Below are 25,818 nucleotides of genomic sequence, written 5' to 3' on the forward strand. Positions count from 1 at the left end.
CACAGTTAACGTCTGCCAAGTCGCCGGACTCAGTGCATCGTACGCACTAAAAGTGCCGGCAGTTCCCGAACGGAACAGGTTTATCCATTCTACCAGTAACACAATGATGATAAAAGTGCATTAGCTTCATTTCAACCATTAATTCACCACAAAGTGACCATCATCATCATGATACCACGTTTACTCCTTCAATCAATTTCCTACCAACACTGCAGAAGTCACAGACAACAAAACACTTAAAAATTAAGCAGTTGTCAGCCACTGTTTATAGGTAACTGATAGACGATTCGTATAGTATCACAGGTGTTAAAACTCATACAATAGAAAACTTAATATAAAGTCCAATAGCCCGCAATAGCTATATTCATTGAAGTCGATTAGACACTCTCAACACGTATCGCAACTTGCAACTTCCTGTGTATTTACTGCTCTGTCATGTGGTATTGAGAACGCTCTAGAGTAAAAGTAGGCGTGGCTGGGCTAAGTCCTCAGCCTTCTTCCATTGATAAATCCATCAGTCACGAATAAGCAGTCTGTGCTAGGACCGCGATGATCTGCAGTCATTTTTTGACTTCACTTGCGGCAAACAAAAAGTGGTGTAACGTCCCGTCTAGGATGAGGTCATAAACGAAACAGAGGTTCGGAATCATCCGAAGATTTTTCGTCGACGATTTAGGGAAACCTCAGCCAGGGATTTGAAATGCTATCCTCCTGAAAGCGAGTCCGGTGTCTTACCACTGCGCGACTTGGTTCGGCACCAACGAACGAAACATTCTGAGAGCAGCAAACTTGGTAAACTTCGCGCGGAAAATGTTGTATGGCAAGGGCAACAGTACGGTATTTAGTTCGCAGTGAAATCAAACGTGTATAACATGAACTACGAAAATGAAATAATACAGCAGATTACAGCAATTACGATCAAGGGTGAAACTTTTAACTTACTACTATAGCATTGAAAAGGATGAATATTTTCCCGTAGTCATAAGTACTTAACGTTAGTATAATGTGCTGAAGATACTATGACAGGGATCGAAACTAATGAGGTGGAACTTGTTGTAAAAACTCTTGCAATAATGTGCGTCCGTCAGTTCTTATGCATGCCCAAAGGACTTTAAGGCAGTTTACAGTAATTTCGTGTGGTACTTGGCAAAAGGCCAAGCGCTAATTTTAAGAAGTGGTGACAGGAATTAAGTTACTTCGCATTTTATAGGGTGCACAAGAAAATTCATTTGTTAGTCTATTGTCAGCGAGTGTGGACAAAGATGAAAGGCTACAGTTACGTCGTCTGACAGCCGTCTTACTGCAAGCTGTCGAGCTGTGACGGCAAAATGAAATTTTCGGTTGATCTAGAACGAAATTTTCACTCTGCTGCTGATTGTGCGGTGATACGAAACTTCCTGGCAGGTTAAAACTGTGTGCCGGAACGAGACTCGAACTCAGAAACTAGCGGAAATAAAACTTGAGGACGGGCTGTGAGTCGTGCTTGGGTAGCTCAGTAGGTAGAGTGCTTGCTAACAGAAGGTAAAGGTTCCGAATTCGAGTCTTCGTCCGGCATACCGTTTTAATCTGCCAGGAAGTTTCTTTCCGTTGATCTGTTACCTCCTCAGGATTTTTTCCATTGTATGCTAAACTGTTCATTTTGCCAATGTACATTGTTCTCAGTCACTTCGATTTGACCATGAAGATGACACTTTCCTGCAAGTATGCTTAGGCCGCAGAGCAGGTTGCATAAGAACAGGAGCAATGAGCCTCAAGTGCTCCACGTTGGGATTGAGTGATCACATACATTAGTTAGCGTCCGTCACTCACTGTGTATGTGAAGTTGCTTAAGAACGTAAAAACACTGCGTTACGCTCTCCTTGAATGACACAAAGATACAGTTGTAGAGATGAGTACCAATTTTGATTCTGATTATTTCACTTAACGCAGTTATTACTGTCGTGCTGCGACTCGACGGTGCGGCTGCTGACTTAATGGAAAGTGTATTCAGCCCATGCTTAACTATATGGAATGTAATAATAAAAGCATATTTGGTGGGACTTGGCGGAGAAGAGATTTCTCTCATGTTTCGTAGTCCAAGCATTTTATGACAACGCCCTAATGTTGAAGCTTCAAAAATTGAACACCTGAAAACAAGAAATATGGGCGTATAGGAAATTTTATTTTCTCCCACGAAACTCGGTCCAAGAGGCGAACATGGCCAAAAAATCTGCAAAGTTGAAAAAAACGGGTGTTCTTCAGTAACTAAAACTATAGCCCAATTGAAAAATGTTAAATGAGAAAGTCGCACGGTTTAAAAAGATCCATAGATTGCATTTTTAGAAGTATCGACTGCTTTATGATTTGAGATGACGAAAAAACCGTTAAAATCGGATTCACACTAACTCGTTAACATTCACGTTCCCGTACTGGTACTACCTACCTACTTACTTTGAGCATAGCCTGCGGTAAGTCAAAAACATACTCGTTTGAAGTATGGTATTAAAAATATTACTTTAGACATCCATTGATTCTTGGAAAACAAAAGGCGTCGTCGACAATTCCATAATCTACTTAGAGAACGGCCCATAGACTTATTTTCTTCGTCAAGACTTAAGCTACCATGCTGTTCAATAATTTCTAAGATTTTATTCTCAGGATCAAAAACGTTTTTGAAGAACTTGGACTTCTGTTAGACGTGCTTTTTAGCTGTCTGAATGGCGACGGAGATTCTCTAGATTCTACTTAATTTTTCACGAAAACGTGGAAGAGGAAGAACAAGAAAATAAGCCAACAAAGAAAATAATTTCATTCGATAAAAATTTTATCAGTACAGGACACGTGTATAACAGTTTTCATTTGATTTTGTACATTTTATAGAACGCTGTATCAATGAAATATTTGTGTAAGTAAATAAAGGTCTGTAAAGCTATGCTGATGTGATGCATTTTTCTATAAAAAATTATTAAGTATTGAAGTAACGAAGCGTTAAAGAAACCAGCAAAATTATAGCCTATCATTAAGAAAAAAATTTGTCACAAATATTGGTGTAACAATACAAAATTATTTAAATTACGATAAATGTAAACAAAATGTGATTTCAATTTTTATTTAATATTTCCGGGATGTTCTGCTTATCTCGTCAGGTTACCCCCAGAGTAAGTATAAAAGCGTTTTTGTACGTGGTTCAGGAGCCGAGATACCAAAGATTTTGCGACCGAAGACAGTTCAGAATCAATTTAAAGAGCGAGCCTGCGCCAGTTTCTTTCAGCTGTCGGACTCCACGATTGCACGCTTCACTTTATTATTCAGTTAATAATACTAAAAATCAAATACATCCCAATATTTTTTCTTGCAAAGGTAAGTATTCAGTATTAACACTTATCAAGCGCTCTGCTGTAAAATGTTAACTGCGTCCACAAGATTATTCAAAACGGTTATTCCAGCTCCAGAATATCGTAGAAACAAATTTGCTATTTAAATTCGTGAAAAAACAGCAATTTGTGGCTTTAAAGTTATTTCCATAGAAGGAAAACCGAGGTAGTTAAAAAAGCACGCACAAAAGGTGCAATTTTTCGAAGTCATTTTTTATCCTAACAAGTAATAAAATCGTAAAAATAATTTAATAGCGTGGCAGCCCACTTTACGAAGAAAATAACACTAAACCGTTATTGTAGGACTATCGACTAAGAAATATAGCCAATTATCAGGAACGCATTTTTCCGAGCAATTTATTTTTCTAGCCAGTACTTAGAGTTCCCGCGAGCTGTTCTTACAGTAAGAAGTGTGGAACAATGTTAATGAGTGATATGAACGCGATTGTTAATGATTTTTTATATCCTCTAGAAACGTAACAAACCAATCTATAATTCTAAAAAAGCAATCCAGATACCTTTTTAAGCCCTAAAACTTTCTCATTTAATATTTTTCGATGGGAGCTATAGTTCACTTTTTCGCAACTTTGCGGATTTATTTGGTCGCTTTCGCCATCTTGGATAGTTTCATTGAAAAGAAACTCCATTTAAAATTTCCTATACGCTCAGATATTTTGTTCTCAGGTAGTTTCTGAAATCACCTCCCCACAATATTTGGACTGTTCCTGGGTTATGTAGTCTTCTGGATGCAGTCCGCTAGGGAGAAAACTTTCGGCCTAAATTAGTTCTAACGCGCGTCAGCGGGCGGGGGGGCGTTATCGAATTCTGACTGCAATTTCATAATTAACCGCTTAAAGTTACGGCATGTGGTGAGATGTGGTAGTCAGATATGGAATACAGTGGAAGAGTGACTTTCAAATTGAAAAATCTGTAAAAAATATTTGAGATCGATGCCTGCTGAGACCCTACTTTCAATTGAAGTGAAAAAGTCGCGTTTGAGGCGACACATTGTAATTCTTTGACTAGGCAAAATAGCTAGGCGATGTAGAGGTATCCCAAACCAGAGAAGTGTGTACACCAGAATAGGAAAGCGACTGACAGACACCTTTGCGAAGGGAGCAAAGTACATTACAACGTCCCTGTTGCTCTTAACCCACACACATAAGGCTTAGACTGCTGGTAACTGGGAAACACTGCAGTCATTCTCAATGTGGGCACTCATTTTCATCACGTGATATTACTATCCATTTTTCGAGGTAGCCATCAGCAGTGGTTGTCAAGATACATGGGACACAATGGCATAAATAAAAATCCAACTTTGTCTTCCGAAGAAGTTTAATGATTTTTTAAAGTGCTGCTTTCGCTAAAGTGCGTGAACTGGAATATCGGATTACCAGTTTTTGTCAACTGACTGCAGTGGAAATACATGCAAAGTTGGTGGAAGGGTTTTAATGAGCTGTTACTTAGCTACGAACTGAACATCTGATTAAAGATAAGAGATCGTCTTCAACAGTTCTGTGAAGAGCTGATAAAAATTGCTGCCATAGAGGCATTTATAGTACGGAATTGGACAGCTAGTGATAAAAAAATTGTTACTTTTGAATATATTGTGGGAGTGAAGTGTTACAAATATTTACTATCAGAAACAGTCTTGATCACAATTTGTTTATTACGGTGACCGGTTTCGACTACTAATAGCAGTGACTTACCACCAGGAGGTGGTTCTTACTCATTAGTCTGAAGATAACCAAAGCAGTGGTCGAAACCGGTCACATTAATAAATAGTGATAGTGTGTTTGAGAGTAAATAAAAAAATTGTGTAAAATAGCTGACCGAAAAGTCATATGACTGTGCAGTACATTTTACCTGAAGTTACTCACGAGAGACAGGTGCATTTGTTGAATGTTGACCAAATGAGAATGTTGGCACTATAAAATAGACAATGTACATTTCAACCGCAGCTTTTTCTGGACTGCCAAAGGGATTCTCCTTATTTGAGTACCCTATAAATGGTAAAGCAAAAACTTTGGACTGCCACCTAATTCTTTTGCATCTACCCATGATCGGCATGTTAGAACAGATCTGAAGTGCAATGAAAGAGATCTTTCGGCAGAACAACATGCTTGCCCACAAAGGTACTTTAGCAGTGACGAAAGCAAGGCTCAGAAGTGCGGTCAAGGTCCCCTTGTTAACCAGATTGGACACCCACTGGTGTCGGCGTATTTGATAGTGAAATCTTAGCCAGTCCTAAAAGCGACCATATGGGAAAATGATTGCTTTTTTACATAAAAAGACGTTTAACTGTCAGGCCGATATAGTTCCGAATAGTGCACTTTGTTTTAAATCTTGACCGTGACCATGAGATTTAGAGAACTCTCCAGTGACTCACCGATGTGTGGATGAAAGCACGCCGCCTAAAAAGTCGGTTCAAATACGCTAGAGGAGCGGTGCGGGGCAGATCGTGGCTTCGCGCATGCGCGAACAGGCGCTTGGGTTCCCTCCAGGGGGCGGGGCGCGCCCGTGGCTTGAGTCATTGCGCTGACTCAGCTACCGCGACTCCTCGCTCTGTTCTGTGGGCGGGGCCGCCAGACTACAGGCGTCCCCGGCTTCTGATTATCTCGGTTTTATTTCTGGGGCCAAATTACTTCTGAGGTGCCTGCAACCTCAGTACCTGCTAACATAGCTGGTGTACGAATGATCCAGTGTGACAGATCAGGAAAAACCTAATTAAAAGATTAACTTCATACGAATAAAGTAAAACTGTCATCGGTCAGTAGATGAACAGCTCAGCATTTTACTAGACGTGCTTCTCTTGGAGGTGATATGCCGTTGCCTTCCTCAGACCTTCGAACTGACTCACCGAGCCAGTTACGAGGCGTGTTTAAGTACCGTTTTGAAATAAAAAAAAGTGCTGAGATATCTCAACAATTTTATTTTTACATGAAAGCCTGTACCTTAATCTAATTTTGTACATAATTTCCTTCAATATTGAGACACTTGTCATAACGTTGTACCAGTTTTTGAATACCCTCCTCATAGAAGTCTACCTCCTGACTTGGTAACCACTGCATCACCACTGTTTTGACTTCATCGTCTTGAAGACGCTGACTGCCCAGGTGTTTCTTAAAGTGCAAGAACAGATGGTAGTCACTGGGCGCAAGATCGGGGCTGTACGGAGGATGATTTCGAGTTTCCCATCGAAAAGATGTGATGAGAGCTTTGGTCTGATTCGCCACATGCGGACGGGCATTGTCTTGCAGTAAAACAATGCCCTTGCTAAACTTCCATGGACTGTGCTTTGATTCTGGTGTGACGTAGGCCACCCATTTTTCATCGCCCATAACAATTTGGCTGAAGAAGTAATCACCGTCGTTGTGGTACCGCTCAAGGGAAGTCAATGCACTGTCTAAACGTTTGGTTTTGTGCACATCCGTCGACATTTTCGGTACCCAACGTGCGCACATTTTCGGTAATTCAAGTGCTCGGTCACAATGCCATGCAAAACACTACGAGAAACATTAGGAAACTCATCCCGCAAGGAGGAAATCGTAAAGCGTCTGTTTTCTCACCTTTTGTCCACTTCCTGCACCAAACTTTAACGACTGAAGGACGCCCACTCCGTTGTTCATCATGCACATTTGTGCAGCCATCTCTAAATGCTCTCACCCACTTCCTTATCATTCCGTCGCTCATAATGTTTTCTCCATAAACTGCACAGATCTCACGATGAATATCGATCGCTTTTAGGCTTTCAGCACTAAGAAATCTTATAACAGCTCGTACTTCAGTCGGCGGGACTGAAGATTATCGGAGGCATCTTAAACACTCAGTACACAACGTAAACAAGGAAGAATCAGACTGTAATGGCGTCAATGCGTAGATTAAGGTACAGGCTTTCATGTAGAAATAAAATTGAGATATCTTAGCACGTCTTTTTTTAATTTCAAAGCGGTACTTAAACACGCCTCGTATATGGGCGATCCAGTGTTTAGCGTGAGTTCCGAACAACAGTGCAACACGACAGATTGGAGATTAGCCTGGCACCCTGCGTGGGGCAGCTGTACTGCTGTTTTTACCTCAACTTTTCGAAAAATCATTGTTTTATAAATATGGACGCAATAAATGCGTACGATATTTTATTTAAAGTGATGACACTTGGTTCATCTAATCTTTAAAAAATCATACTGTGAAATATTAACGTTAACAGACATGCCATATGTTTTACTGAATTATGTTTTATTCCAAAGAAGACTTGTACACTCCATGTTTTCCACATAATCTGGCTGGACGTGGCATGTTTTGAAACAGTCATGCATACAAAGAGCTGCATCAGAATTTAGAGACCATCAGGATTATTCTTTTAGGCATTTTCTTACCCTCTGCTTCCGACATGGAACACGCTTTGCAAACAAGTGTTGGGTGTGGTTTTTTTGACACATTTTCCTACAAATTTTACGAACGTTCAATTAGACTATGCAGTATTTCAAACCCTTGACTACATTTTATTTCGTGTTAGTTGTCCAGCATTCAGCCACACAGAAGTGTGGATCCGTATCAGAATCGACCACTTCCTCCTCTGAATTGGAATTGCCCATCTCTTCCAGGGCGCTGAAGATATCGCAGTAAATAAAAATTCCCAACGCAAAACCCTCGTAGAGCGCAACCAGTGGGTCGTCAAAGATAAAGAGTATAGCAAGCGAAAGCAGTATGGGACTGACCATGGAGCAGAAACGCAAGGAGCGCTTATGCGGAATATAGGTAGTTCAGAATTCTATGACAGCGTGGTAAGACAATGCAGAGAGTCTTCCTTGTGCGGCCTATATAGCTACCAACAGAGGGCAAGAGGGTATGAATTCGACAAAGACTCAGGGACGGGAGCACAGGAAGTTTCGTATCAGCGCACACTCCGCAGCAGAGTGAAAATTCCATTCGAAATAGTACGTTATTTTCTTAACAAGCCAGAAATTCATTTCATCAACGCATGTTGGTCACTCGGTTTCGAAGAAATGTTGTGGGCCTGCGTCGGGTCAGAGAATGTCAATCTGTGGAGCTGGCTAGTACTAGCATTGCATTGGATTAATTCTTTGGAGCAAAGGCTCGCAATGTACTTCATAATCCGCAGGGAAACACCTAAGAAATTTTCAGCAAACTTCCTTTGAGTTGTGTCCAAATAATGGGCCTCCCACACGTCTTACGAGAGCTGTAGGCTTGACATGGAAGAGACTTCACAAATGGCTCCATAAATTCACACCAGCGCGAGCACACACACACACACACACACACACACACACACACACACACACACACCAGACAGGCTATTTATATCAACCAGAGGAGGAGGAGAGAGAAAAATGGAGTTAACAGAACGACTCAGGAGGTTACTGGCACGTGTCATCTATCCGGCACAAACCCACAGCTGTTACGGTGTAAAAAATAGTCCTATAAAGAGTTAATTGATCCACTAGTGAGTGGGGACGGGGTTTTAACATAACTTCTGTCGCACATGTGTAGGCACGTGTAACTTTGTTCGGCTGGAACGTTCCGTATTTTCAGCGTGTGGAGTTCGATCAGCTGTTGCGAAGACTGGAATCGGGGGACGAAAGGGCGTCGCCTGCATGTGAGAAGCAGCTACTACAGAATGCGGCAAATTTGCTCCCTAAACCCACGCCGCTACCTTGAGGATGTGTCTACATGATTCGTTGGAGAACATTAGTATTCTGCCGTGCCAGTCGCTAGAGGATCAGATAATCCCGTACACATTCAAGCCTTTTCATGAGGTAAACTTTCCTTAGCACTTGCACGGAAGCCACTTGAGCTTCTTACGGGTGTGATAAGCACAGAGATCAGCTGTATTACCGCTTTAGAGATGGGTCTGCTTCCTGTTGGCTTAATTTTGCCTATGGATTTGCTCACTTCACGCCGAAGATGACCACATTACAGCCATTTTCTGCGTTGATCGTTCGCAGAAGTACTGTTCGCAATTTTCGTAACTGCAGTGCGCGTGTACAGCAGAAGTGGAGTATAAAAATAATCCTGACATGCAAGATCATAATTAGCCTTTTTTTCCGCTCTCTCATACACCCTCCTTCCCCCGTTGCGGCGTTACTGATTTGCTGACACGCTATCTCATATGTTATAAAACCAGCCAACCAGCAGGTTGCTAAATGTCACGTTGCGCTGCAGACAATGTCATTCCCAATTAATTGAAGTACAAATTTTTCCCTTTGTAACTGATTGTACCTACGCTAATGTTTCTTAATGTGAAGAGATCGAATGCATTGTGTTCAGGAAGTGGCAGGTTGTCAGCTCAAGTCGGAGGAAGGCAACGGCCTACCACCTCCACTAAGGCCGTGGCAAGTAAAGCAAATCTTCGGGTTTGCGACATATTAACTTTTAACTGAAGTTAGAGAAGCATTGACTGACTGGGTAATTCATCCGTACAAACAGCCACATGAATATTACGAGGAACGTTCAGTAAGGCAACACTTTTTCTGAAGGCAAGCTGGTTTTATTCATGATTACAGTACACCATACTATTCCCCACTCCTCTGGAGGGCAAAAAAAGAGAGAACAGTTCAGTGAAGTTTATTAACCTCCTTTCGGGTGCGCGGAGTCGTGAAGCCTAGCGTTGTTGTCGAGTAAAAAGATCATTTGCATTTTTGTGGCGACGTAAACCCAGCAGGAACACAGCTGTGTGCGGCCGGGCGGTACTCCAGAAATCGGACAGATGTGCGCGACATTGCTGCGATTGTAACAGAAGACTCGCCCACCGATCACCGTGCTTTTGTTCATTGCCAGGTCTCTGTAGACTTTTTGAAAGTTTCTATGAATATCTGCAGTTATCTGGTGACGGCGATCTGCTTGGAACGCACATCCGTTTCAGACACAATTTGAAGGTTACTCGCAGCGCCGCCACCTATCGGAACTCCATGAAACTGTAGGGGCTGAAGCGGAAATATTCCGCGATGTCCCGCAACAAATTCTATATTTTTCGAATCGATACTGGCCGAGAAAAAGTGTTAAATTACTTACTGAACGCCCATCGTAAATATTAAACAGCTGTACTTAATAGTTCGCTTAAGTCCTCCAGAAGATCGGTGGACATAATGGTGACACTGATCTCTTGCCAGCGCCTCTGCAACGCTACCTGTATGATTATTACCCGTAAAACTGCCACTATTTGTGCCTTAAATATGAATAAAATCTTCCTCTCAAATGAAGTAATAATTTGAAATGGCGTACACACACACACACACACACACACACACACACACACACACACACACACACACACACTACATGCAAGAGAGTATCATGTACAAGTCTTCGACAATGCTGTATAAGAGTTTTTACGTTTAGTTGTGTATTCTATTCCTTACAAGAATTAACACCATTTTTCTAACAAAACTCAACTATACATTGCATATGATAAAATGAGTGACGTAAGTGAACTGGTGGGTCCGATCCCGATACCGTCACAACCATTTGTAAGGACAACCGTAAGATAATTCTGTGCATTGGAACATGATTTTAAAACCTGCGTAGCGCCGACGCCCTTGTTTACGGCGATGTTGCTCAACAAGGTAATGACCTTATCCACGAACACTGAAGACCCACGGTAAATGTGTCTGTTGCAGGACATCAGAGGGAAAGGAATTCATGTTGTCCGTATATTACAAAGAGATGAATGAAATTGTGAGCAATTTTCAAAATGTCTTTGACATGAACATAATTTTTTGTGTCGTCTTTCGGTTTTTGTGACACTGATTTAACGTTCTTAGGTGCCGCAGTTCTGCTCCTGGTTTAATTTCTCTGTGATATGGCCGTCAGTTACTTCTAATGTTTGCTTATTTTGGTTTCGTCCCAAGTTGCCATGAAAACTGATCAATAACAACGAACTTGCAGACTTAGTAGACACGTTTCAACGTTTCCAACGAGAACAGTTGACTGCACGCGCAGGGAATCAGGCGTGGTGGTCAGTGTGTTGATTTTGTCCTTGCTTCTGACCAATTCCCGTATGAATGTAGTCGTCGTCAGAGCAAGTTTGAAGATTGCTTCGATGCAGCTCTTCAACCAAGCCTATGCTGTGCTATCCTTTCCCTCTTTGCGTAGCTACCGCAACTTAAATCTATGTGAACCTGTAATAAGTGAAGCCTTTGTCTCCATGGGCAATTTTTGCACACTGCACTTCCCCGCATTGACAGACTGAATGACGATACCTTGTTGCGTCAGGTTGTCTACCAACTGGTCCCTTCTTCTAGTGCAGTTGTGCCATAATCTTCTTTTTCCACGGTTCTATTCACCACCTTTCCATAAATTATTCGCTCTACACATTCAACATTATTTTGCAACATCACTTCTCAGAAGCTTCTGTTTTCTTCTGGTCTAAACTGCGTATCGACGTTTGACTCTCATACAAGACTACGCTGCAGACAGATGCTTTCAGAAAAGACTTCCTAACATTTAAATTTATTTTTGACTAGAGAACCTGGCAATGCTTCACATTCGTTAAATATGTATGGCAACTGGATGTACCTGCTAACCACCTCTTCCCCTCTCCTCTCTGTCCATCTCGCCCCTTTTTCTTTCTGTCCTTCACTTCCTTCCCCTCTGTCATTATCTTCCTGTTCCTCTGTTTCCTTTTTCACTCTTACGTACGTTTCCTCGTCCCTTTCTGGCCACCTCTTCTCCAGTTCCGTCCCCCACTTCACACCCTCTCCAACTCTGTCTTCTTTTTTTATTGGCGTTGCAAAGAAAACCTTGATTGCGAAATGAACTCGCTTAAAATGAATGGGTAAATCGGTTGGGACCATTTGTATTCGGGGTATGAGACAGACCTCTCAAGCTGTTGAATCTTTGAGGACAGTATTTCGCGTGGTTTTATAATCTGCGAAAGTATAGTATTACAAAGCTTTGGACAATTCAGATTCCGTAGTAATCTAATCGTAAGCTGGAAGCCAGAAATAGCAATTTCCTGTTTACTGTTAAAACTGCGAGGATTAAAACTAAACTCCATATTTTCACAACATAGAATTTTTTCCTCTCAGCCTGTTCTGACAGCAAATCTTTTTGTTCAGAAAATGTAGCCAATGTCCGCCTGAATGTTTATTAGGGTATGTTGAAAAAAAAAAACAACTGAAGTAACTCTACCAAGAACTTAAAGATTTTTGCTAACAACGTTTGCCAATTATACGTAATTGTATTATATAATCTGTTAAAAATGTATGGCCTCTGCTCGTCCAAATGTTCATTAGGGTATCGTATAAAATTTGAAGTAAATTGATCAAGGGCTTTCAGAGATTTTTGGTAACAGCGTTAATCTAAAACTTCTCTCTATATGGTAGTAAAGAGCTTAAAAAATCTTTCGCAGTAACGCTTTTCTTGCTGCAGTCAATCTGCGTTTTATGTTCATTCTACTTCACCCATCGTCAGTTATTTTGCTGCCTCGTCTGCCAATGGCCGACCGTTGTGGCTGAGCCGTTCTAGGCGCTTCAGTCTGGGACCGCGCGACCGCTACGGTCGCAGGTTCGAATCCTGCCTCGGGCATGGATGTGTGTGATGTCCTTAGGTTAGTTAGGTTTAAGTAGTTCTAAGTTCTAGGGGACTGATGACCTGAGATGTCAAGTCCCATAGTGCTGAGAGCCATTTTAACCATTTTTCGTCTGCCAATTTCTGTCACCAGTCTTAAAATCGGCTAATTTATGCTAAATTCTGTTGTCCATCATTGTGTAAGGCCCCCCCACCCGAAGATTGTATTAAACTTTCCTTCAAAGCCATTGCTTGTCCCTGACGGAGCTACAGTGTCGATGGCAAGTCTCGAAGTTGTAAATAATGCAGGCGTGCCAACCCCTAAATGCTCCGGAACGGCAGACGGCGCAGTATTTTCGTCTCGGACAAGGTCGCTGTTGGCAGCGCGCACCGAGTGGTGTGCAAGGCGGCTGCGGCCTTGCAGCCGGCTGGGTACTCGCCGTGCTACTGACCCCGCCGAGCCGGCCTTGGCTCGTAACGTTGCCTCGTGCAGCCGAACCACCTGTCCACAGAAGAAAACACGCCAGTCCTGGCGCACACTGCTGCTGGCAGGGTTCTTTCCAACTACCGGATGCAGCCCTATCGAAGTTACTGGTGCACAGCAGTCGTTGCTGCTTATCCACTTTCCCGTCTAGTATGCAAGCTCAAGTGACGTTCCGAACTGCTCACATTAGACTTCCTGGCAGATTAAAACTGTATGGCGGACCGAGACTCGAACTAGGGACCTTTGCCTTTCGCGGGCAAGTGCTCTACCAACTGAGCTACCGAAGCACGACTCACGCCCCGTTCTCACAGCCTTAGTTCTGCCATTACCTCGTCTCCTACCTTCCAAACTTTACAGAAGCTCTCCTGCGAACCTGCAGAACTAGCACTCCTGAAAGGTAGGAGACGAGGTACTAGCAGAACTAAGGCTGTGAGAACGGGGCGTGAGTCGTGCTTGGGTAGCTCAGTTGCAAGAGCACTTGCCCGCGAAAGGCGAAGGTCCCGAGTTAGTCTCGGTCCGGCACATAGTTTTAATCTGCCAGGAAGTTTCATACCAGCGCACACTCCGCTGCAGAGTGAAAATCTCATTCTGCTCATATATTGATAACTCGGCTTCGATTATGCACTTGCCGAACAGATTAATTAGATTCGATGCAAGAACCTCGTAAAATCTTGAAAATGTATTCAGTCTATCGAAAACCGGGTGTTACGCATTATTCAATAAAATTAACCACCACTCACGGTTTCAGACTTGCCTATTCCTACTGCCCGACAGCTGTCTGCAAGACAATGAGAGAAGCGATCTATGATCGTGTGACATGTTACCAGTTTATCGACAATCCCTCCTGTCGTTGTTGCCTTGTTTTTTTTACCTTGTTTAGTCACGCGCCCCCCCCCCCCCCCCCCCCCAATCCAAGCGTATGATTAGACTGAAAAATTCCTCATGAGATGCATTCGCAGTTGCGGATGTGGACAACTGCCAGTTGTATAACGGAATGAGTGAGAAAAATTGTGCCGATCCAACATTCGAAACCAGATTTCCCGGTTATCGTGAGCAGTCGCCTTACCATTTGGCAATCCGAACACAACTCACGGACAGACCTAAGCTTCCATATGTTAATCATGTCAACAACCTGTACTCGTATATAATTTATGTACATTCTAGTACAGGGGAGACATTTTACTTGAAAGTCGCTTGCGTAGTGTCGCCGCGTGATATCGTCATTCAGAATGACGATAAAAAAAAGGTCCGTCCGACAAACATGCATGTTCGAAGGAACTGGCACTGCTGCGACTACAGCCGTTGCGAATACATTTCATATATTTCATAATTGCGAGACGGGGACTTGAATCCAAATTTCCCGCTTGTTGCGTGTGGTCGTCTTACCATTTGGCTATACGAACACCACTCGCGGCCACACCCAAACCGCCATATAACGTCAACCATGTGTCTACAGCCATGCGTGCATTTCCGAAGAAACATTGCATCGTACTTTCGAATAACACAGGCATTGCAATATCGTATCGAAAAACTGTTCAGTCCATGATTGCACGTGAAATTTTGTTAAACCTTTTAGCATAAAATTACAATTACGAGCAACTTAAATTGGAAAGACCGCATAGATAATATTGTGGGGAAGGCGAAACAGACTGCGCTACGTTGGCAGAACGCTTTGAAGATTCGACAAAACCACTACAGAGACAGCCTACATTACACTTGTCCGTCCTCTCCTGAAATATTGCTGCGCGGCGTGGGATCCTTACCAGGTACGACTGACGGAGGACATCGAAAGAGTGCAAGGAAGGGCAGCTCGTTTCGTATTATCGCGCGATAGGGGGGTGTGTGTCACTGATACGATACGCGAGTTGGGGTGGCAGTCATTGTGGCGAGACCTATTTACGAAATTTCAATCACCAACTTTCTCTTCCGAATGCGAAAATATTTTGACACCCACCTACGTAGGGAGAGATGATGATGATGAAAGAAATCAGAGCTCGAACGGAAAGCTGTAGGTGTTCCTTTTTCCCATGCGCCATTTGAGAGTGGAATGGTATGGTAGTAGTATGAAAATGGTTCGATGAACCCTCTGTCAGGCACTTAAGTGTGAGTTGCAGAGTAACCATGTAGATGTAGATTTTACTTTAACACGTATTCGGTTTGCCTTTTTGTAATTCAGCTTTGACATTATGATTTTTTCCGTCAAGTTTCGCCAGAAGTCCCGACACAGTCTAAAGTTGAAGCGTGAACTATCGGATTTCGTGAACTGGAACCTCTTCTTGTCAGTATGACAAAAGTATGATCGTCAGTGGTGATTCACTTCTACAAAGAGTTTCTGTAAAGGGTCGGCCGCCGACGCGTTGATGAAACTTCGTGCGCGTTTGCTTTTTATATTGTAATGTCACTAATGGAGATTGACTTGACAGGAATTCTGGCAATGTTACCCCCATCTGAAGAGGTCGATGGCCGAAATGACACCCCCCCCCCCCCCCATTGGACTCGCATTCGGAAGGACGACGGTTCAATCCCGCGTCCGGCCATCCTGATTTAGGTTTTCCGTGATTTCCCTAAATCACTCCAGGCAAATGCCGGGATGGTTCCTCTGAAAGGGCACGGCCGACTTCCTTCCCCATCCTTCCCTATTCCGATGAGACCGATGACCACGCTGTCTGGTCTCCTTCCCCAAACCAACCAACCAACCAACACCCCCCCATGGTTTCGAAAAGAAGCCTTTACCACACGTTTCCAAGTAGGCGGTTTTGCAGACGTGTTGGTGTTGATCATATTAATGAAATCGTTAACGCTGATACACTAATGCTCTCGACCGCAAAGCACTACTGACTCAATTTTGGTTTAGCCGATTCTTTCTAAACGTAGATGTACTAGAACCTTAAATTGAATTTTCATATGGTCTTAGTAGCGCAAACGTTTTAGATTTACTTAAACAGTTTAGCAGACACTGCTGTTGGTCCCTCTAACCTTCAACGCATTGCAGGGGAGTGCTATAGCAGGCTAGCTAAAGTTAGATTCTAAGGCGGAATTCATCACCTGTACGAATTTCTTAGAATAAAATAACGACCTTGTTTTCCTATTTATCTGGACTGTCAACTCAAAAGTAACGGCATTACAACACTGGCGATATTTGATTTTAGCTTAAACAATGCATTGTAATAATGTGTAGTGCACGTAGATCTTACTGGGTGATGCTGTTCGGGTAGTTGCCTTTTCACCGGTAGAGTGCGAAGTGCACGAGAGTGGCGGAGCTGTATTTACCACGAAGGTATATGTAGCTCATTTTCCTGTCGTAGAGAAGTTATAGGCGCAGTAACATAACTGCGTTCAACACCTGAAACGATTATAGTTTGATGGCTAAGGTTGGCACCAATCGGAAATGAGACACTAGCGCCTCTGTCTTTAGACTCCTAAATTTTCAAGCTAAAGGGCCGAGAAGCGAAGTAGCTGTGTGGGATTTTGTGTATCGTAAGATAAGCCAAAGAACCTCAAGATTTATAGGTTGTTCTGTGATATGTAAGTATAAAATTACAGAAATGTACACATTTGTTAGTGCATAGTTACCGTATTTTGTATTGCGTATGGAAGATTTTTGGTAGTTAACGTCCAGACAAGCGTGACAGTACGTGGTTTTAAAATTTGCATATTACTAGAACATACCTAATTACTTAAGACATTGTCGTCTGACACTGACGCAAAGAAGCTGATTAAAAACCAGGAAATGACGTACTTAAGAGTACTAGATTCAGATTTCGTAGCATCCAAAAGATTTCTGTTTGAGCACTGCGCTGCAACGTTTCCTTACGCTTAAGTATAACATACCACCGTTTTTTCTGGAATATATTAGCTTGAAGGGAAAATTGATAAACCGTTGCCTAATGTATTTAACAATAGACGGAAAGTGACTTCTCGTTGGAGTATTTCTGCACGTGTTTCGAAGGAAATTAATCAGTGTTTCTCCGAAGAAGTTTTGGTGGCCATTTTGTGGACCTTGTGTTTTATTACTTCTTTGCAGATATTTGAAATTTCTTAGATTTGCAGGATTGTCGACTTTCGAGCCCGAGTTAAAAATTGTTCAATGATGCCATTTCAGTACAGTCAAAATTGTGAAATACCAGGTCATAGAAATGAGGTATTCGTCAGATTCTAGACGCCATATTTCGATCTTGAATTTCAGAACATGATTTGGGTACGGTTTGAAAGCTTTCAGTGAAATGTTAGTCATTGGACCCCGACTTGGAATAATGAAGTTAGTCACCACTTGGATATCGGCATTAAGATTTTTCTTAAAAATGCCGGGATGGTTCGTACACGTTAGCGTTATACCTTTAAACCTCTTAGATTCTGCGAAGATACTCCCCCGTATAAAACAGCTTCAGACTTCTAACCACTTTACAAATGAGGCAGCGTGCTAAACCTTAGACTAAGCGTGTAAGCGAAAAAAGTAAGCTACAGCAAAAAGTTTGCAGTTACGTTTAAAGCATGTTAGAAGTCAAAAACAGCTTTCATTGTGAGCCACTGGGTGAGTATTAAAAATTATATAGGTAACTCGCACTCCGTTTTAAGTAAAAACGAGTTTTCCACGCATCTCAATGCTTACACGTCTTTCATCCCTCGAACGGTACGTCGTACAGTTGTACAATTTTTGCAGGTACGTTCAGTGGTATTTATTTATACTGTCTGCAAAATGTCGCAAATAATCATTAGAAAAGTAATGAATTAAAACGTCATGTCAGATGTTGAAGTTTTATTGCATGAACAACGAAAATGTAGTAAGCGATAAATTTCGTTCATTTCATCATTTTGTGGGGGTGTCAGCGAGTCGTAAAGGTTTGAAATTGTGTGTGAAGTTGGTTGAAAAGCGCAGACTGCTGTTTCTCATACATTGAATGAAGATAGTGCTGAGTTAAGCTGCTTGAACATGCAGAGTTTCTAATTACAATACTTACTTTGCTGTGTTAAACCTTTAAGGGAAGCAAATCCGCGAAATAATAAATTTATTTTGTTACGTTACACCTTAGTCCATCCCGATCCGGAATATGTATGGTTTATGTAAGTTTGGTGCATATTAACAGGAAAGAACGCATGTCCGAGACAAGCCCCCTTTTGTAACTCGTGCCAGTACGACGCTGATACCCGGCAGAACACCCGACAACCCAAGATGTCAAGCCCCCCTTTTGCTGTCACTTGAACTGTATGTAACCAGGCTGCAGCAGACTGTCTTTACTCAATTTATTCTTTGATCGTTCCTTTGCAAGTTGGTTGACCTGACGTAAAGTGACTAAGTAATAGCTGAACATCAGCTTTGTTTACATTTTACTCTTCGTACTGATTTGAAATCACACTTACTCATTGGAAGTAATCTTATTGTGTTTATAGTTATATTCTAACGTGCAGCTGGTACATTAGGGTAGAATAAGGAAGTTTAACAGTAGGAATAAGTTTAAAAATAAGACTCCTGTCATTCTCTGTCCAAAGTGCACCGACTTAATCTTTAAGCGATGAATGTAGACATAACTATCCCCTACTAATGTCAGTAGCAGGTGTTATAAAACCTATCTCTTGAGACTTAACTAACAAAACCTTGCTTGCTAAATGGGAAAACTCAAAGCCCCAAAGAAATTTTAATGGCAGTGATGAGTCAGCGAGCGGGCTGAAAGTTTTCAGGGATACAGGCATAGAACCTGGGGTGACCCCATGCATTGCCCTCCTGTCAGTTGACCAGGTATGGTGTGAGAGGTTGAGAAAAGTACCCTACCAATGACAAAAGAGGCAAGAATTCAAAAGAGGGCCTCCAAACATACTTTGGAGGATACAGAAACCCGCAACGAAGACAGCCGTGGACCTGGCAAGTATCACCTCTAAATGTAAGTTGAATGGGAAGTGAGGGAGCATACCATTTTATACACGTGGAAGCCGAGGATTAAGAGAGGATACTGAACGTATACAGGGGAGAACAGCACAGTTGGTCACAGGTTTGTTTGATCGATGGGAGAGTGACAAAGATGCTGAAGGAATGAACTGGTATACTCGTCAAGATAGTAATTACTCCCTTACGTATCGCTCACATAGGGATCATATAAGGGTAAGATTAGAGTAATTACAGCGCGCGGAGAGCCATTCAATCAATAATTCTCGCGTTCCATACTTGAATGGAACGGGAAGGAACCCAAATATCTGGTACAATGGGACTTACCGTCTGCTGTGCACTTCACGGTGGTTCCCAGGGTATAGACGTAATGTAGAAAAGATTTCAAGAAGTTTAAGTGAATCTTACTGAAAGTATGAAATGTTAAGCTTTATGTAAAATTTTCTCTGACGCTAATACATTTAGGGTCAATGTCAATGACACTTGGTACAGAGTTAAATTCACCCTTTCATTAAAATATAGGAGAATTATGGCAATCGATTAAAAGGTTCGACAGATATTTAGATACTTTTTTTAAATGCCAGTTTCTTACGTCCCATTCGCTTTTTGGAATTCCTGCCGTGATAACATTGCTACTGCTACATAACGTATAGCCTTTGAAGGAAGGGTTTCAAATTTGGTTCGATTTGAGCAAATAGTTTTAGAGAAAAGTGTAACAACGTTATTATTGTCAACCACGGGAAAGTCACTCACGACCGGGTCCCCTAACGTAAGGATAGAGTATTTTAAATTCCGTCCATAATTAACGCGACAAATTGAAAATGAACTTTGTTCCGCCCCTGGAAGCAGTCTGAAGACAACCTGCAGGTGGGATTGTGGGCGTGAATAGGGGTAGCCATACGATAACGTAGACGTGCTTTGTAAGCAATCGCATTAACTGGTGTGTGTTTGTGTGTTGTTGCAGGAGGTACAAGAGCAGAGCAGTGAGCAGCCAGAGCGCGCGGGCGTCGCACGGTCTGGACGTGCGGGAGCTGCGCCGCTACAGCTACAAGGCGGCCGTGCTGCCCAGCAAGACCGCCTCGCTGCTGCAGAGCCGGCGCGCACACGCGCGCAGGGGCATGAACATGGGCCAGAAGATCTCAGGTACCACAGTTAGGTTGCTGACAGTTCGAAGCTTGGTTTGATGCAGCTCTCCAAACTAGCGTATCCTCTGCGAGCATCATATTATCTGCATAATTACTGTAACCTACAAGCCTTCGAACCTCCTTACTGCAAAAAGTCTCGATCTGCCGCTACAGGGCTTACTCCCTCCCGTCCCCATTCTTCAGGACGTAGCACAATTGGCCTATTTTCCCGCCAAAATACGCCATATTGGATGACGTCATGCACTGTTGCGAAGTCTACATGCCACCATCTTGGATGTCATCACCGCCATCTTGAATAAATTTGGCAACAATGTAGCGTAAGCTGACACCCCCCTTGTCCCCCATACGTCAACTGATTCTTTTGTCAAATTATTACAAATTTATTTTCTTCAGACTATGATACAGTATGTCATTAGTTCAACTATTTACCCACCTATTCTTCAGCAGCAGCAGCAGCAGCAGCACCACATTTCGTAAGCGTCTATTCTCTTCTTGTCTAACTGTCCCTCATCCAGAATGAGATTTTCACTCTGCAGCGGAGTGTGTGCTGATACGAAACTTCAAAACTCTGTGCCGGACCGAGACTTGGAACTCGGGACCTTTGCTTTTCGCGGGCAAGTGCTCTAGCAACTGAGCTACCTGAGCACGACTCGTGCCCTGTCCTCACAGCTTTACTTCTGCCAGTACCTCGTCTCCTACCTTCCAAACTTCGCAGGAGAGCTTCTGTAAAGTCTGGAAGGTAAGAGACGAGGTACTGGCAGGAGTAAAGCTGAGAGGACGGGGTGTGAGTCATGCTTGGGTAGCTCAGTTGGTAGAGCAGTTGCCCGCAAAAGGCAAATGTTCAGAGTTAGTCTCGGTCTGGCTTACAGTATAATCTGCCAGGAAGTTTCTTGTCCCTCATCAGAGTGTAATTTCTGTCAAACTATCTTGGATATGGGACAGTGGCCGGTCTGATATATACAGAAGGAAAATTGCCAAACAGCTGTACGATTTCAGAAGTAATTTTATTTAGGAGAGCAGTCTTGGCATCTTATTAATGCCATCTTCCTGCCTTATGCACTACATGTAAAGGGAATTGGATACATTGATGTATGCGTAACTGGAGCCGTCGATCTGGATCCCGTGAATTTTTTTGCGGTTCATTTTGAAGACTTAACTATTGTTGTCAAGACTTTGAAGTACACACTTCACAAAAAATTCACAGGGTCCAGGTATTGATGGCTCGAGTTACGCGTGCACTCACATATCTAATTCTCTATATGTGGAATGCATAGACAATGTTAGGTGATTTTTTTTTTCTTTTTATAAAAAGTCACTTTGGTCCAAAAATACTTCCTAATAATTAAATTTATATTACATGTTAGGTAATTCTTCTTTAACAAAAAAAGTTTTCTTGTATTGCCAGTCTGCATGTTATATCATCTCTGCTTTGGTTATCAACTATTTTGCCGCTGCAGATACAAAAGCTTAAACTTTTACTATTTAAATTGCTAATTTAATTCACTTCACATCACCTGATGTAACTCTGCCCCATTCCGTGTCCCTTGTAAGATGAACTTCAATAAAAATAGAACATATTTTCAGATGCTTGAGCACAGTGCCTGATCTAATCGTCTTGTTAATCTAACATTGTTGCCACAGCAAACAGTTAAGTAGAACCGAATGGTCCAGAAGCTTAGCTTAATTGAGAAATTTAAATGTAGTGCGTTTGGCATTGTGAAGAAACTCTGTGATTATACCTGTGGTGTAATTGAGACACATTCAAATGAAACTGTGTAGCTCCAGAGACCATTTCAAGTCTCACATGTGTGTAATTTATATAAGTAGACTGAATGGCGAATGAAAATTTGTACAGAGGATGGGATTCGAAGCTGGGTCTCCTGTCCATTAGGCAGATACCCTAACTCCCATGCCACCCTGGCGCAGTGGCTTTGCATAACTGCACTGACAACCTTACTGTGCCTTCCTCCTCAATCCAAATTCTCATTCATGCCTAAGCCCACTTGGTCTTCACCCTAAACTCTAACATAATTGCAGAGGCTAAGTAGCTTTATTGAAATAGCAGCTCAGCATCAAATGAAACAGAGATAATGTGTGAAAACATAGTTGTAAATGCTTTCATTGAGTTCGAATCCTGGCTTTGGTACAAATTTTCGTTTGCCACTTCAGTCTGCATATATACTTCGTGAAGCACATTTCTCAGACAATGTCGGAGAAATTAGAGAGGGATGAAAGCATTTCAGGCACTACACAATTTAAAGTATCAAAATATTAAACATCTTCTCTAGGATAAGGAAGAATTCCATTTAGATTTCGTTTACTTGTAACGGCAACACATTTGTCAGTGACGTTACATCTGGTCTTACACGATTTGAAGACTGTATTGATAGTTGATCGCATTCATGTTCAGTTTTTTATTCCATTGTAAACTTCACCATGGTATTGCTGTGTAAATAAATTTATTGGAGAGACAATACATCCATATATTTATCATTTGCTTTGATTACCTGTGTCACTTTCATACAAAATAATCCTTTAGGTTACAGACCTGGAAAAGCAGCCCATTTCTGGTTAGTGCCAGGACACTTGATTCCATTGAAATGATAGAATGTTAGAGTAGTCAAAGGTGGCTGTATGGTATAAAAATTACTATAGCACACCATTTCCAACCCCCTAAGAACAACATCCTTCTGAAAGTGCAATAATGGGTGGTGGTGCTGGTGGAAACTGCAGCAGAAAGAAAAAAGTGATGAGGAGCAGCCAACACCATTGGCCCCGAACGCTCACATGTTTCACATACTCGGTTTTCTCTCGCCACTGCTTGGTAAAGTACCCATATCACAATTTCTGTTTACGTGTTGCCAGAGCCCAAGGGCATGTTACGCAATTTGTTGGCAACTAAATTGTGAAGCAAAGTTTTCAATAAATTTTTCGGTGTACCCTTGGACTTAGATGGCTGATTTCTTGGTTATAATTAAAGAAGAACTTCTATCACTCTTCTAGAGAAGTTTGCAAATGTACTTAACTCGCTAATGTACTTAACTCTCCAGTGGCTGCGCTCTCTGATTCCATAATTTGTCATTTTTTAGAGAAACCAGATGGTAAAGACTGAAATAAAATGGCTTGTCATGGTATAGTTATATATTTGAGGTAAGAATAAGTAAAGTAGTACTTATATTATTAAAATACTACACATCAGTGAAAATCTTCAATTGGAACAAATTTCCATTTACTAGTAAAGAGTCATACAGGGGTGACCCATATTTTTGACAAGGATGCTTTTGCAGACATTGTTTCTGCAACTTTTGCACATTGTATGACATTATGTGTCATCCACATGAACGACATATTCCAGGTTGAGGTTCATCTCGTGAACCTGTCCTCTTCTGTGAATCTTCGTAGAATTATTTGTATGTCAGTTGGATCTGACAGCTTCTTTTGTAGAAGTTTCCTATTGACCAATGACAATTGGGGGGAGGGGGGGGGGGGGGAGGAGGAGGAGACATTGCACTGGAAATGATTGTGTTGTTTTGACTTCCCTCTTATTACTAGCCTGGAATTCAACTGGGATTGCTTTCTTTCTTTTCCTTTTGTCCCCGAAATTCTGATCTTGGTTAACTTTGTATCAAGAAAATTCTAATCTGGGCTACAGCTGATAAAACAGTTAAGTTGTAATGTTCCTATTCATGTCATCAGTGGGAGTTAGGTCTTTAGACACCTTCAGGTTTATTTGGTTTTGGGTATGATCCAGCCAATGTGCACTTCGAAATATAAATGTCTTCATGTCACTAGGGACACGCATTTTGTACCGTACTTTGTAGGCTGGTTTCTAATGTACTGTGCAAATCCACTGTCATCTGCCACCTGCGACTGTTCAGGTTCATTATTGTGGTCGTCAGCTTCAATAATTTTCATATCAGATTAAGTGTTAGATTCATCACAAGTCAACTCGTCTTCCAAAATTTTCAATACTATTTGTAGGATCTCTTCAGGATACTTTCCAGTGTCAAGTTCCCTGAAAATATAGTCATGGAACCATCCGTTAAGACTGTAAATAAGAATAAATATTGAAAACATGTGCAAAACATTCTAAGCATATAAAGTTGAACTAACTTGTGCCTGTAGCCAAGGTGCTATTGAACACTACTTTTCCCAAAAACCCGATGGATTCCAAACCTAAAACTACCTTCCTAGTTGCTGTGATCTACTCTATCGTCATGCATGAATACTTCTCCTTTAGAGCCATTACCATAAACAAATCTTGGGTATGGCTTGGACAGCTGCATAGCACCATCCTACGCCAACCAAGTCATGGGCCATCTAGAGGAATCCTCCTTAAACACACAGAAACCCAAACCCCTCATCTGGTTCAGATTCGTTGACTGTATCTTCGTGATCGGGATCGAGGCTGAGGACGCCTTATCCACATTCCTTCAGAGCCTAAATGGCTACTTCCCAATTCACTTCACCTGGTTGTACTTAACCCAACAGGCCACCTTCCTTGATGTTGACATCCACCTTAAAGATGCCTGTGTCAAAACCTCAGTCTCTATCAAACCTACCAACAACCAGCAATACATATACTTAGACAGCTGCCAGTCATTTCGTATCAAGAAGTCCTTTCCATACAGCCTAGCCATTTATGGCCGTCGCATGTATAGTGATGAGTGGTCCCTGTCGCAATATACGGAGGATCTCGCCAAGGCCTTCAGACTGTAATTACTTCCCCAACCTTGTACAAAAGCAGATGTCTCACGCATTACTTCGCCAGTCATCCTCCACCTACAGAAGTCCTGCCATCCAACCACAGAGGAGCATTCCTCTCGTGACTCATTACCACCCAGGACTGGAGAAGCTGAACCACATCAGGTTTTTGAGTCCCTCTCATCATGCCCTATAATGAAGAATGTCCTACTCACTACCTCCCCACCCCTTCCCACAGTGGTATTCTGCCACCTATCGAAACTACACAGTATCCTCATCCATCCCTTACACTACCCCTGCTCCCAACCCCTTGCCTCCTGGCCCGTTTCCCTGTAATAGACCTAGATGCAACTCCTGTCCCATACATCCTTTTACCATCACCATCACCATCTCCAGTCCGACCACAAGCGTCATCTATCCCATCAAAGGCAGGGCTACCTGTGAAACAAGACATGATCTAAAAGCTAAGGTGCAACCACTGTGCTGCATTCTATGTAGGCATAACCAGGAAGCTGTCTGCATAAATGGCCACTGACAAACTCTGGCCAAGAAACAGCTGGACCACCCTGTTGCTGAGCATGCTGCCCAACACGACATTCATTATTTTGATGACCACATCACAGCCTGTGCCATCTGGATCCTTCCCACCAACACCAGCTGTTCTGAGTTGCGCAGGTGGGAACTCTCCCTGCAATATATCCTACGTTCTCAGAACCCACCTAGCCT

General features: G+C 42.3%; 1 protein-coding gene across 2 annotated transcripts in view; it reads left to right on the forward strand.

The window, feature by feature from the left end:
- Nucleotides 1–25,818, forward strand: part of LOC124595496 (protein gustavus) — a 336,961-nt gene that overhangs the window by 283,679 nt on the left and 27,464 nt on the right. For both annotated transcript variants that reach the window (XM_047134261.1, XM_047134260.1), the window contains one exon: nt 20,208–20,386. In XM_047134261.1, coding sequence (XP_046990217.1) covers nt 20,208–20,386 — 179 coding nt within the window. The remainder of the gene's footprint in view (nt 1–20,207; nt 20,387–25,818) is intronic.

The sequence above is a fragment of the Schistocerca americana genome, chromosome 2, assembly GCF_021461395.2.
Source record: "Schistocerca americana isolate TAMUIC-IGC-003095 chromosome 2, iqSchAmer2.1, whole genome shotgun sequence".
NCBI lineage: Eukaryota > Metazoa > Arthropoda > Insecta > Orthoptera > Acrididae > Schistocerca > Schistocerca americana.